This window comes from Pleurodeles waltl, chromosome 11, assembly GCF_031143425.1.
Source record: "Pleurodeles waltl isolate 20211129_DDA chromosome 11, aPleWal1.hap1.20221129, whole genome shotgun sequence".
Lineage (NCBI taxonomy): Eukaryota > Metazoa > Chordata > Amphibia > Caudata > Salamandridae > Pleurodeles > Pleurodeles waltl.
Genome location: NC_090450.1, coordinates 484,102,675 through 484,117,756, shown reverse-complemented (window position 1 = coordinate 484,117,756; position 15,082 = coordinate 484,102,675). Strand labels below are relative to the sequence as shown.

General features: G+C 41.2%; 1 protein-coding gene across 2 annotated transcripts in view; it reads right to left on the bottom strand.

Moving 5' to 3' along the window:
- Positions 1–15,082, bottom strand: part of SPHKAP (SPHK1 interactor, AKAP domain containing) — a 1,657,471-nt gene that overhangs the window by 239,837 nt on the left and 1,402,552 nt on the right. For both annotated transcript variants that reach the window (XM_069213857.1, XM_069213858.1), the window contains exon 8: positions 10,894–11,073. In XM_069213857.1, the coding sequence (XP_069069958.1) occupies positions 10,894–11,073 (180 nt within the window). The remainder of the gene's footprint in view (positions 1–10,893; positions 11,074–15,082) is intronic.

Here is a 15,082-nt window from a genome sequence, read left to right as displayed (position 1 = left end):
GAGGTGCTCCAGGAGAAGGATTTCAATTTATTCTGGAAACTAGTGGCAGATAAGAGCAGCCCCCAAAGAATGGAAAACTACCCTGTAATCCAACCAGAAACATGGATGACGTATTTTTCGATTGTATACAGAAAACCACAAACCAGTAGTACTATTACACCCCTTCCAAAACCTAACGACCTTCTTGTCAATACTTTAACGTGGGGGAGTACAACACCACCCAAATTTGATCTGGACCTTTTTTCCCTAAAAGAAACAACAGAGGCTCTTCAATCAATGCGTAAAGGGAAGGCCCCTGGTCTTGATGGTATTCCAGGGGACTTATATCTCTCCCGACCGACAACATGGTCATTGTATCTAAACGCGCTTAGTAATGAGATACTGAGGGGGGGAGGACTTCCTATTACGTGGCAAGGAGCAATTATAGTCCCTATTTACAAGAAAGGGCCAAGAGAACAACCTGTCAACTAGAGACCTATCAGTCTTATTGATGTTAGCCAAAAGATATTCACTAAGCAAGTACTAAATAGATTACAGACATGGATAGAGGATTCCCAAATTCTCTCCGATTCTCAGGCAGGCTTCAGAAGAGGGCTGAGCACACAATAGACCAGGTATTTAGGTTTAACCTTCTTTGCTGGAAATACCTGTCACTTAACAAAAGCCATTTGTATGTAGCTTTTATCGATTTAAAAGCTGCTTTTGACATGGTACCTCGGGATACATTATGGAAAGTCATGGAGAGTTATCAACCCAATAGTGAACTACTAAGACTGATTAGATATCTACACGAAGGGACTTATGCTCACGTGCGCTGGTCAGATAGTGGCGATCTAATGGAAGCTATACCTGTTGATAGAGGGGTTAGGCAGGGGTGCATCTTGGCACCAACACTGTTTAACCTTTACATTAATGGTGCTGCGGACCAATTGCTACACTGCAATCATGATGCCCCAAGGTTAGCTGGAACCCCGGTCCCTATTCTAATGTTCGCCGATGACACTTTGCTAATTTCAAGAACACCCATGGGCTTACAAAATGAATTGGACACTTTTTATAATTTGTGCTCTAACAGAGGACTTGAAATTAATCCAACAAAATCCAAGTTCATGGTTTTCAACCTGCATAAACTATTTAGGGGAAAAATGACGATAGCAGGCCAACCAGTGGAGAGAGTCAGCCAATTTGATTATTTGGGGATTAGGTTAAGTGACGACCAACGTTGGTCAGCACAGATCAGGAAGAGTCTGACAGCACTCAGGCAAAGGTCAACAGTGATAGCGAGGAAAATAGCCAATACTCGTGAAGGGGAGATAACACCTGCCATTACCGTTTACAAAGTAGTGGCAGTAGCAGCCTCAATTTATGGTGCTGAGCTTTGGGGACATACTAATTCTAGGTGCCTGACCACGGTAGAAAATCGTTTTATACGAAACTTCCTGAAGTTGCCGATGAGCACCCCTCTTACCCCGCTCAGATTTGATTTAGCCCTAAACGAAATACATAATGAAATTGCACTAAGACCACTAATGTATTGGATTCGTCTTTGGACCTCAGAGTACCGGTCCACTCTCCAGATAGCATTAGATGAATTTCTCGTAAGTGACAGCGCACTAAAGATCCCTTGGTTCAGACACATCAGGGATATGTGTAAATTCCGTAAAATGGAGGAGGTGTGGAGTGCTCCCCATAATTTGACCAAGGAAATAAAGGAGCGTGTAAAAAGGTGCTATTGGGAGAACATCTTGGCCCAAATTTGGTTAAAAAATCATGGCAGTCTGACTCTACAGATTTTAGACCATAAATGCAGCCCCAAATTTGAGGCCTATATGGATAATGTAAATCCTCCCTATACTAAAACACTATTCATCAAGTTTAGACTAGGGACCATCCCGCTCAAGACATTTACAGCACAATGGAGATCGGAGGACTGCAATTCAATATACTGCCATCATTGTCAAAAGACAAAAGAGTCACTTGCGCACTTTATGTTTTTCTGCCCTAGATATCTGGCACCTAGGAAAAGGTGGATTGCTCCATTATGTAGGGCAGTTGGGATAAGGGAATGGAACACAGCATTACGACTTTTAACAACTGACACAAATGATAAAATAGTTTTTTCTGTTGCGGGATACTTGCGAAGTGCATGGGCCATAAGAACAAGAGAATTATTATAAACATGTATTTTTAACACATTGGTTTTAGCTTATATTCATTTATATACTAGGCCTTAACTGGATGAAGCCAAAGTCTCAATGGTCTGGATCTTCAGATTTTAATGATGACTTGCTCGTTTTATAAATTTGTGACCCCATTATTCTCCTAGGGTTCTTAAAGCAAATTATGGAATTTTCTCCCTTTACACCAGACAACTGAGATAAATGATAAAACCGGTCCCTCAGTGATGAGGTACCTGTAAGAATATAGGGGAGATATGAACTAAGAGAATTTTTATAATTATGTGTTTTTAATAATTTGGTTTTAGATTATATTTATTTAGTTTGATAAGTTTTAATTGATCGGAGCCAAATTATAATGACCTAATATTTTTATATCTTTTGGCATATTGTAAAATTCTTAAAAACAATGCTATCCTTATATCCTTATAATTGTTAATTAATATGTCCCCTAATCATGTTATGTTTTGTATTGTCTACTTTTATGGCTTTCAGCCGAAATAAAGTTATACAACCAGATATCAAGATTTATAAAATGTGATTAAGTGCTTGTGTGATGCAAATTAACTCTATGTAATCCAAAGTGGCAAAACGGATGTACCGTGCAACCTTGACTTGCAAATATAGGGACATATTTAAAAGCTCCCAGTGACACCTTGCACTGCCATAGCATAAGGCGTATAAGGAAGGCCTTTCTCCCTCGCCGTATTTGCAAAGTGGCAAAAGGCTTGCATTTCGCCACTGTGTAAATCCTTGCTCCACATTACGCCTGTGCTAGGCATAATGTATGAAAGGGGGACGTTCGGACACAGGGAGGCACGAAAAAATGGTGCAGTGAAATTGACAACATTTTACTGTGCCATTTTTTCCGTCATTGAGGCGTTAAAATGACGCACCCATGTTAATCAATGGGCCTCCCTGTGCTTTGCTGCCCTAGTGTCAAAATGCTAGTGCAGCATAATGCCACAATAGTGTCAAAAATGTTGACACTATTTTCCTAGCAACCGCCATGGTATGCGGTAATATAAATATGAAGCACCCATTGCGTCGTTAGGTGGGCCAGGGGCGACACAAGAGAAGGGTCGCATCTGTACTTTCTTTTAAATATGCCCCATAATTTTCTCTGCCCGCATTGCTAAATGCTATTGTGCGACATAATTTCAAACCGTTGATAATTAAGGTAAAAGCATGTAAAAGGAGTGAACAGCGCAGGCAACCCCTAAATTCACCCTTGGATTTAGACTTGGATTTCTGTGGCCTTTTAGAGCAAATTAAAAATAGGTGCAAAAATGGACCACAATATTACTGTGTGATATTTCCACATAAAAAATGTATAATTTATTTAAAATTACACTTCTAATGCAGAGTACCATGGGGCGGTTATTTTCTTTTAACAATTTGTATAGCAGGGGTTCTTCCGCAAAGCTTGTCCTTGGAATTACATAAAGCTGTGTCTAGCAGCCTGTAAACAGGAGATTTTTTTAGCTCGACCTTGACCCGTGACATCATCAGCTTGTGATGTTTAGTACATAAGACTGTGCAATTTCTTTACATACGCACAATATAAGGCTGTTGCATTCCATGCAGTGCTGCACTGTCCTATTTTTTTTAATAAAACTGTCTAACGAGAAAGAAGGCAATGTGTGCTATGCAGAGTGAGTGCTGAGTCGGAGACAAGGGTTTTGGAAAATGGACATGCGGACTTGTTATATTACCTATCCAAAGCCTCGATGAATAATGTTATACAGTATTTGCCAAGGACCTTCACTTCCATTTTATTCCATATTTTGTATGTTATGCATTATTTTGGATGATAACTCACCCTATGTAGGGACTGTCATGAACCTGTTATTTTCAATATATTATAATAGTAGAGTTTCTGCACTATTTGAAGGAGGCCAAATGTACTACCTTTCTGGGTGCAAAAAGCTGCTGCAATTTGTGACTTTACTTTTGTGAGCAGAAACTTATTTTGCGAGCTGACCTATGTACTAATAGGTCAGTTTGTAATATAAGGAATTGAGGTGAGTCACAGACTGCCCTGCCTGACGATTATTAGGCAGTTTGAAATTTGCGACTCACTAACATTGGTCACATACACAGAGATGATGGCCTCCAAGGGTCAGTAGACCATCATCTGAGTGATTGAGTTTCAAAAAAGAAAATATTTGTTTTTAAAGCAGTCATGGGGCAGATTTATGAAAAGTGGTGCTGCACCCAGTGCACTTTTCTTGATCCCCTTAGCGCCCCCTGACGCCACCACGTGTGCGCTGTATTTAAAATACATTAACCCTGCAAAGCACCCAGAGTCCCATTGAAAACAATGGGAGCCTCCCTTTAACGCCTGCTCTTAGCAGGCACTAAAAATGCTGATAACAATGACGCAAAGAAATCTCTTAAATTTCTTTGCGCAATTTTTTCAGCCCCCCCTATCGCCAAAATGCCCCCATTGCATGCATAATGTCTGGCACAGGCATAATGTGGAGCAAGGGGTTACAAAGTGGTGCAATGCAGGCATTGTGCCACTTTGTGAATATGGCACAGCGTTTTTGGACTTCCAATGCTACATTAGAGTAAAGAAAATTATGCTAATGTGGAGTTGGAATGGCGCTAGGCCCTCTTAAATCTGTACCGTATTTCTTTAAAAGACACAGAGCTGGTTTTCAAAGTCAAGTTTCCATATTTCAAAACTTTCAGTGACAGTTGGCAGTAGTCCCTGAGGAAGTTTCACGAGGGGCCCGAAATCGGACCACTTCCCTTTAGCTTGCATGTCAAGCTGTGAGCCTGTAATTTTACAATAGTTTGCAATCAGAATTCCGGTTGGAAAGCATTGACCACAAAACGCCCCTTCAAAATTGTGATTCGGTATCGAGTCACAATCCCATTTTAGAAGTTGGTAAAACTTTACCGACTTTTAAATTGGTAGTGGTTTCAGTTAGTATTCGTGGCGGTGTAACTTCCATGTATGCCTTAGTGACTTGCTTGCATCGAACAAATGTCTTCAACTGCAACAAGTAGTAATAGCTCTTTGAAAGTGCCCAAGTACAGCATTGAACGTAAATGGAGATTTTCTTAGCTTTAGTGAAAGAAAGTCTTGATTTTATTAAACACACGGAGGCGAGTATTATGCTAACTTCTCTTGCTTTAATTTGAAATAGCAGCCAAGATAAACTACAAGTCCCAGCAAACCCAGCTGGGAAACTACTGAAATATGTCATACAGTAGGTAACCAATCAGAGTCATAGGTAAGTATAAACATATTGGCTGAGAGAAACAAGTCCTCTTTTCTTGCAGAGCAGTTAAGCCACTCTGAATAAAGGAACAATCAGGAGTAAAATAGCACATGCCAATAGAATTGAAAACAAAGCTTCAAAACAATATATTATATGAATAGTCTTTTGATCCAGATCCGGGATGAAAAGGTCTTGAAGTAGAGTTCTCTCCTGTGTCAAAGCAGGTATGTCCATCGAAGTATGCTGATAGGTTGAATAAAGAACCTTAGGATGTCTGGTTATTAGCGGTAGCTGTACCTGCTGAGAATAAAGGGAGGGTTAAACAGAAGAACAATAGAGGTGGGATAATACTCGCCTCCGTGTGTTTAATAAAATCAAGACTTTCTTTCACTAAAGCTAAGAAAATCTCCATTTTATTACAAGCACGGAGGCTCCTATTATGCTAGTTCAAAGCATAGAAATAACAGCATTAGCTACATGGGAAACAGGCTTACAATAAAAGGTTCTAAAGGTTGAGACATTTGACCAATCAGCTGATTTGAGAATGTCGCCCAAACTCAATCCTGCCCAAAAGGCCTTGGAAGCCATAGCTCCTCTGGTGGAATGGGCCCCAAAAAGGGAAATGTTGATCCCGGCCAGGTCCATAAGCCATTTGACCCAGCGAGCTAAAGTAGTGGAAGTGACAGGATTATGAGGGGATCTGAATGAGATGAGGAGTTGAGTTTCGGAAGGCCTTCTCAAATCTCTAGTTCTTGAAATATATTCTTTCAAACAAGTTCCTACACATAAATTAGGTTGATCTGGGAAATAAGGATAAAAAACAGACATTAAATTAGTTTTTGTTCTTTTTCGAACCTGAAAGAAAACACCTTGAGGAGTATACTGTACAGAAGTTACATCTAAGGCTCTAACGTCAGAAATACGTTTGAGAGAAACTAGACAGAGGAGAATAGTTAGTTTAGCAGAAAGAAATTTTAGAGATAAAAGGGAATTAGACGGTTGTGATAAAAGAAACTGTAAGATCACATTGACATCCCACATGGTATTGTATTTAGGTAAAGGGGGTTTGGTAAAGCGTATCCCTTTTAACAGTCGACAAATTAGAGGATGCTCGCCAATGGGTTTATTATTGACTCGGTCATGTTCCGCGGAAATTGCGGATCTGTACATGTTGACTGTTCTCTAAGCCTTGCCCTGGGCTGCCAGGGAGGCTAAAAAGTTAACAACCAGGACTACATCTGCTGAAACGGGATCGGCACCCCTGACCAGACACCAATTATTCCAGATTGACCAGGCTGACTTGTAAGCTTTAGTTGTGCCGGGAGCCCAGGCTTGACGTATGAAGCTTGCAGCTTCCTGTGAAATTCCTGGGGTTCTCCAGGCAGACCCGAAACCATCCATGCGACTAACTGGAGAGTGTGGTTGAGTATCAAATTGTGAGGTTGTCCTTGTGGATTCAACAAAAGAGAGGGAAAAAGTGGAAGAAGAAAAGGGAAGTCTACAAGTAATTCAAGAGCTGAGGGGAACCAAGGCTGACCCTGCCAGAGGGGGGTAACCAAAAGTACTTTGGTGGATTGACGACGGACTTGCGCCAAAACTCTGGGAATCATTATGAAGGGAGGAAACGCATAGTTGGTTTCATTGAACCAGTCCTGTTGAAAGGCGTTGGTGGCCAAAGCCAGAGGGTCTGGCCGCCAACTGTGGGAGTTGAGAGTTTAAACGAGAGGCAAAAAGATCCACAGATAAGGGACCGAATTTGGAAGAGAGATTGTTGAAAATAGAATGGTGAAGATGCCAATCGCTGGAGTCCTGAAGATATCTGGAACACCAATCTGCGATTATGTTCATGTTTCCCGGAAGGTATTCTGCTTGTAGGGAAATCTGGTTTTGAAGGCACAATTCCCAAAGACTTTTTGCTAGTTCGGCGAGGGGTTTTGACTGAGTACCTCCGAGGTGATTTATATACCGAACTGCTGAAAGGTTGTCCATCCGGAGGAGAATAGAACAACTTGCCCTGTCTTTGGCAAAGGTTTGGATCGCAAAGGAACCTGCAAGAATCTCTAAACAGTTTATGTGCAGAGATGACTCCTCTTTTGACCATAAACCTCCAGTTGAGAACTGAGCGCATCTTGCGCCCCAACCAGTCCGACTTGCATCGGATTCTAAGACAAGATCTGGTGCTGTAGAGAATATTGCCCAGCCATTCCAGGCGTCTAGGTGGTCGAGCCACCATTGGAGTTCGATACGGGATTCGTGATCTAGCAGGATTAGATCCTCGTATGTGAAACCTTCGTGGAGATGGCAGATTTTTAGACGCTGCAGCGCTCGGTAGTGAAGGGGACCTGGAAATATGGCTTGAATAGATGATGCTAAAAGGCCGATTATACGGGCCAGACCTTTGATTGTAAGCTGTGATTTGTTAAGAACTGAATGTATTTCCTTCTTTATGTGGGAAATCTTTTGAGCCGGAAGATGAAGTGTAGCCTCGGTAGAGTCTATGAGAAACCCCAAAAATTCTATGTGATGGGATGGAATGAGGTTGGATTTGTCCTTGTTTATTAGAAAACCTAGATTTTGAAGGAGGGACATAAACATATCTAATTGTTGTGTGAGTAAAGATCTGTCCTGGTGTAGAATTAAGAAGTCGTCTAAGTATACTATAATTCTGACCCCTTGTGCTCTTAGGTGAGTTATCACCGGCTTTAATACCTTGGTGAAGCACCAAGGAGCTGAAGAAAGGCCAAAAGGAAGGCACGTAAAATGGTAAAATTGGTCCTTCCATTGGAATTGTAGAAATTTCCTGAAGGAATGATGAACGGGAATGGAGAGGTAAGCATCCTGTAAGTCTAAACGAACCATCCAATCGTTTGTCAATAACGAATCTCGAAGATGGAGAATAGTCTCCATCTTGAAATGGTGATAAACCACAATTTTTTTGTTCTTTTTTTGGACCAAAAAAAGCGTACTGGTGAAGCCTGAAGGATGAGGGAAACATGGCTCTATCGCGTGCTTGAGACTTAGAGAATGAATCTCTTGAGAGAGAAGTGTGTCTTGTTGTTTCGAAAAAATTAGAGGTTTTGGAGCATGATGTTGTAAAGGAACTGAGTAGAGTTCTATATGATAGCCTGAGACTGTCTGCAGGACCCATGGATCTGCGGTTAAAGACTGCCAGTTTGTTATGAATAATGCCGTCCGGCCTCCCACCAACAATGGACCATAAAGAGGAACGCTTACCTGAGTTCTGTGAACCTCTGGATCTGAAGCCACGTCTAAAGGAACGATACCTTTGAGGGTAGAACTGTGGTTTATATTCCTGTTGATAGGAAGCGGAGCCTCTGGTCTGGTTGACCGCACCTCTCTGGGTGTATCGGCCGGCAAAGTGGCTCCTGCCTTTGCCGGCTCTCCCAAAAACACGGGAATGAAAAATCTTTTGCATGGAAGACTGCACCTTGTACATAGAGGTAAACGTTTGCACATATTTACTGAGTTCTTTAATTAAAGAATCTCCAAACAACAAGCCATTGGCCATTGGCCATTGGCTTCTGGACCCGTCTCCTTAGCGCCGAGAGTATTGAGTTTGGGATCGATTTTTAGAAGCAAGCTTTTGCGTCTTTCTTGCGCCATTGAGGCGTTTGTATTGCCAAGTAGGCAAATCGCCCGTTGGGCCCAATTGGAAAGGATGACCGGGTCAACTATCTTGCCTTCCATTCTGGCTTCTTCTGCCAAATCTAGAATCCTGGTGAGCGGGCCCGAGAGGTCAAGCAACCTGTCCTGGCAGTTGGTCCAGGCTCTGTCAACACCTTTCTTGGGATCTGTCCCAAATTTTGTGAAGAACATTATCATATGCCAATGACAGGGGTATTAGTGATGTTGTTCGGAAGGGAAGGTCTAGGGCATTCGGATTTGAGTCTATTACGTACCAATTTATCTAGGGGTTGACGAAGGTTCTTCAGAACATAGTCAGAGACATGGTCACAGGGAATCCATTCAGTGGAATTGGGGTGACGGATAAGGGACGGATCAAACATCGGTTGACCCGCAAAATCCAATAAGGAACTTTTTGATTTGGCTTTAGAAGACTCTCCCAATATATTAAGAGAAGTTTTACGCCTCTTCTCCACAGGCCCTGACCAGATCATTATGTCTGGATCATCCTTATCCGTGTCTTTGTCAGATTCGGAATCACCCATATCATCATCTGTATCTCCCAAATTAGTGACCTGTATGGGAAAGGAAATACTGGAGGTGGACGGTTGGTTAGGGATGTTTTTTGACGGAGAGTCAGAGTTAACGTCTGCATTGTCTGTCTTTCTTTTCCTTTTGGTAGGGGTAGCGGAGGATATTAAACGTTTGACAGAAGCTTCAAATGTCTTGGAAAAATCAGAAATTGAGGAGGAAACCACTTTCTGGACCGAGTCCTGAATAAAGGAATCCAAATCCTCTTTAAACTGTTGAGCCTCTTCGTCTTCGGAATAATTTTCCATGGTAAAGGAAAGTTTTAAATAATTCCAATAGATTTTACGAATTTAAACAGTATAAATTGATTAAACTAACTACACTGTCAGATAAACGAAAAAACGGTTGACTGCGTGTGTGAAAGGCTTTCAAAACCTGGAAACGGTCGTGCTAATTAATGCGTGGCCGGCCGGTGAAAAAACAAATTAGGGAAATAGCTGGGCCGGGGAGAGGCTCACTGAAGAATGTTGTTGTTATTTTTAGAGCGGTCACGCTAATGAAAGCGTGACCGCAAAGCCGCGATGTCTGCCGAAGGAGAATCAGCTGTTCTGACGCGCTGTCAGAAGCTATGCCGGCTCGCGTCTGACAAGGAAAGACGCAGCCGAGCACAGCGCGCGCGCCCCAGGCGTTCACTTTGGAATGTTGGGGCGCGATAGGAAAATATTAACTACGAACGATACGGCGAGAAAGAAAGCAATAAAATAGACCCATAAAGAGAAGGGTTATTAAAAGGAGGCGCACAGCAACATATATATATACAGTATGTAATAAAGAAAGTACTAATTAAACATAATAAAGGCATATAAACATAGAGTAGAAAGATAGTACTTATCTTGACAGCGAGCAGCAAGAAAACAGGACTTGTTGCTCTCAGCCAATATGTTTATACTTACCTATGACTCTGATTGGTTACCTACTGTATGACATATTTCAGTAGTTTCCTAGCTGGGTTTGCTGGGACTTGTAGTTTATCTTGGCTGCTATTTCAAATTAAAGCAAGAGAAGTTAGCATAATAGGAGCCTCCGTGCTTGTAATGAAATTTAGTAAAGACACAAGTTCAAGATTAAATGTTTATGAAGGCACTTAAATTTCCAATTGAAAACTCATGTTGTTGACAAAAAACAACAAGGGATTAACAAACCGTTAGTCAACCCTCCTTCTTTGAGTGTAATAAGCATAGATTTGCATAGTATGTTTGGAAAGTCAATACTCTCTTATAAGTGTCATGAACACGTGCTGTAGATACCTTATGGACCTCTCACTGAGCTGCAAATAGCTGCTTGTGTCATCAGGGTTGTCTTCATCATTCGCTAGCTGTGACCAGCTGCCTGTGCTTTCGTCGCTACTGCAGAGATAGGTGGGAAGTTCCTCAGTTGTTCTGAGCTCTGCAACTGCTTCCGGGTTGCGTGTGCTTCTAGTTCTAAGGCTGTTGGCATGAAATTCCGTAAATTAATCCCAGAAGCAAAAGACTTCATAATTATTGTAAATTTAAAACTATAATGATAAAAAGGTACATAAAATGAATGACTTGAACTTGTTTTCAATTTTCCTTATGAAAGTGATACAATTATGGAGTATAGATAGGGAAATGTTTGCATCCATACTGTGTGACAAAATAAAATGCAGTAACCTGAAAGTGTATTTTTATATAAAGGAAGTAACAATTTATTGTCTCTGTACAATCTGCAAGCATGTCTTTCCCCGCAAATTAGCAACCTTGTTTTTGCTTTCTTAATAAAGAAGGGTATTTGCAGTAAATGTGAATCAAGCCAAGATTGATCCTGCAATTTCTTTTTTTTTGGTTTTCTTACTCAATTGAATAAAGCGAGACTTATCCATGCAATGCTAAACATTTGTACACAGCGGAGTCAGTTTCATAGTCATACTGCTCTCTGGAAATTAAACTTTGGACTGAGAACCGACTTGATAGTATGCAAAATGCCTTCCGCTATGTGCAAGACAGTCAGTTCAATTTGCCGTTCCACAAGACAAACATAACAGTCAACTTATCTTCATGAATTTCACACTCGCAGCCGTCTTTAAAGGTAGAACTCCGCAACGGGAGCAGTTTCGTTACAAGTCCTAGTCCATGGCAAGCATTCATGAAGGTGTGGGTTTAAAGTATGTACAAAACATGTGCAAGTGAAAAATCCACCCATCAAGAACGAGGCTAATGACTTCACCTTGACACAAGCTGCGGCACCAAGACACATCAGGCCAGGTTTATCTGGGGAATGTGTTGCCCTTGCATCATGCAGCGTGTCGAACGGCAACGCAATCCCTAAATCCGATTGCATTGCCCTGCGTTGCTTGGCAAATCGGTAGCAAGGCAGTGCAAGTTGCTGACTTGCGTTACTCTGCCCCAGGGAGGCGTTCCATGTGTGGAGCATGGGTGTTCCCATGCATCTACCTCTGGATTTTGGTGCATTTCCAGATTTACCATTAGTGGTAGAACTGGGAATGTGTCAAAATGCTACACCTCCCCAGGGGAGGCTTACTGAGGAGAAATATTTATATCTCCTTATCTTTCCCTCCATCTGCAGCACATATATATATAGAGAGAGAGAAAAAAGTCTCAGAGGATTGTTTTTGTGCACGAAGGAGTCCCTTACTGAACAAAAATAGTCCTCCTTACAGCGCAGGCACCCTTGCACCATGGTGCAGGCAGAGAGCAGGAATGTGCCATATAATGTTAAATACACCACATTCCTGCCCTTTTACACATTGCAGTGCAGCAAGGTGTTATCCTGCCTTGTGAGAATATTAAATAAATATGGCCCACATAACCTTCAGACTTGTTAATACCACTACCATTCCCATGGTTAACTGGAAAATACTTTTACAGTTTTGCAATGCCCCATCGTTATGAAAAAGACCTGTTTTTCATATTTTATTGGCAGACTTGGTAGGTGATTGTGACTATGCTTGAAGGCCTGACTTTCATTTTGAAAACTTGGGAAGAGTAGGGGTGGTTACTTTGCTAATGTTAATGGTAACATATATCGGAAGCAAAGTGGCTTGGTCCCACAGACTTCACACTTTTAAAAATCATATTTATCACTGCACACCTAATTAGCTTAAACACATGTGGGTTCCTCTTGAATAAAACATTTCTAAATACATTAGTGACCACTACATGATACCCACGTCCATAACAAATCAACATTGATTAACACATCCAAAAACAATATCAACTTGGGCTCCTGCTGTAACAGACATGCTCTTGAGGGATTTTTCTGCATTTAATTCAGCTCCTGATGTCCTTTTCATAAAACGTTATATGAGTATGTATAATGGCTGAACAGCATGTGAGATCAATCAGGTGCCCAGGTATTAAAACAGTACCTGAGGGCATATCAACCTACCATATGCAACTAGAGAAGTTGTTACACACATCATTATTAGCATTTAACATGATTATATCTATTGACGGTTGTCATCTGGTCGTATCTTAGTGATCTGCAATATGTACTCATCCCAGGTCAGAAAATGTTTCACATCCCTGCTTCTTCTTTTTCTCGTTATTAAATGTGTGCTCTTCTCTTCTTCTCTTCTGCTCGTCGCTTCATCTTGGCCATCTATATGGTAACCATGAGATCCTGAAAAAAATTCTAATTCTATCATTCTGTTGGCTAGCAGATAACTAGGTCTATAAATTTACATTTGACTTCTCTTTCTTGAGCCTAGCCATAGAACCCAACAGGCATGCCACTGGGTTAAATAATCTGGCGATTCCAGTTATCGTTATCATAGTGGTCATAACTGCCCTCTAATAAACAATGATTACAGGGCAGACACATGCCATGTGGTAAAAATCATTTTATTTCCCCTGTGTGTTGTACATACATTGCTAGCATCAGAGTATATTTTGCTCAGCCTATGTGGTGTTGAAGGGGTTCTATGTGACTGCCTTTTATTAGCTTAAATCTTTAATTCCTTCATACCTTACTTTAGTATGCTAACACCATACCCCACTCTGTGTCCAACATGGGGGTCTTTAACTCTGTTTCCCATTTTTCTCTCACCACCCCAACTCAAGGCCTGTTCATTTTTGTGATATGTGAATAATGCTATTAGTTGTTAGCCCTGTCTGATCCTAAGGTTCAATTGTAAGACTTCATGAGTCAGGGTTCAGTAACATAACACTTCCACATCAGTCAGACAGCTTTCATAATTGATCCTTAATTACGAAACGAGCCCGACTGAATGTTAGTGGTGTTCATCAAGTCAGCAAATGGTCACAATGTTCCACCTTCATGTACATCGTCTATCATAACTATCACTGCTCCTGCTAAAGCTGTTGTTGCCAAGAACTTTGCCATATTCATACACCACAATGCCAGTTCAGGATCATAGGCCACTCCTACCTTTATAATTGTCACACAATGGTTCCAGAACTATCCTGCCATCAAATTAGTTTGTGAGTGTGAATCTTGTCTGTATTTTCCTACATTGGCGCTACCTGTGATCTACCAGGGTCTGCTAGTTCCAACCACTTACAGCCAGATATACAAAGCATTTTCTCATCGCTAACGGCCCGATCTGCAAAATCAGACTGTCTGCAATGGCAAAATTTATTTTCCTGATGTACAGACATACAAACTGGGATTCTCAGTTTAGGTGTAGAAATCACTATTTGGAAGGAGCATGTTTAGGGTGTCCGTTCCAAATAGTGATGTCTAGTGTTATGTATCAAAGTTTAGGGACCAAAATGCGGTCTCAAAATCTTTATATTCTACCACCAACTCAAAGTTGGTGGTAATGCATGTGCAAATGAGAAGGGATCCCCACGGGACCCCTTCCTCTTTTTGAATGTTGGAAAAAGAAATTTTTAAAGCAGGCCGTGGTCCCATGGACAACTGCCTGCTCTTAAAAAATGAAAACAATCTGTTTAATTTTTTGGTTGAAATGTATCCTGCTTTTCTTTAAGGAAAACGGGTTGCATTTCAACAGAAAAAAAGCTTTATTCAAAACCGATCAGCAGGCCACCGTCCTTGGGATGGCAGCCATTCCTAATGGGTCACAAACTGTAGCTACCTCATTAATATTCATGAGCTAGGTCTATTTGCAACACACTAGGAATCTCAAGTATGAAACAAAAATGATATACACAAGGGATAGTGGTTTCCAAATAGCAATTCTGAAAAACCCACTAGTCCTAATCTTTGTACATCTGGCCCTTAGTTTCTGCAGAATTATTTTTTCTACATTCATTTGGCCACTCATTGGAGCTGTGCCACTAAATAATATAGTACACAAAAAAGTGATTGGTGGAATAAGTCTCAGCCACTGGTAATTTTTCCAGCCACATTTGAATCCATTGTTTCTTTCCTGATCATATCACCTCAGATTAGACACAGGCTTATGTAAATCAGTTAAATGCCTGGGTCTAATTTGAGTTGGCATGGTGAGGCAAAACATTATGGACTGGAATG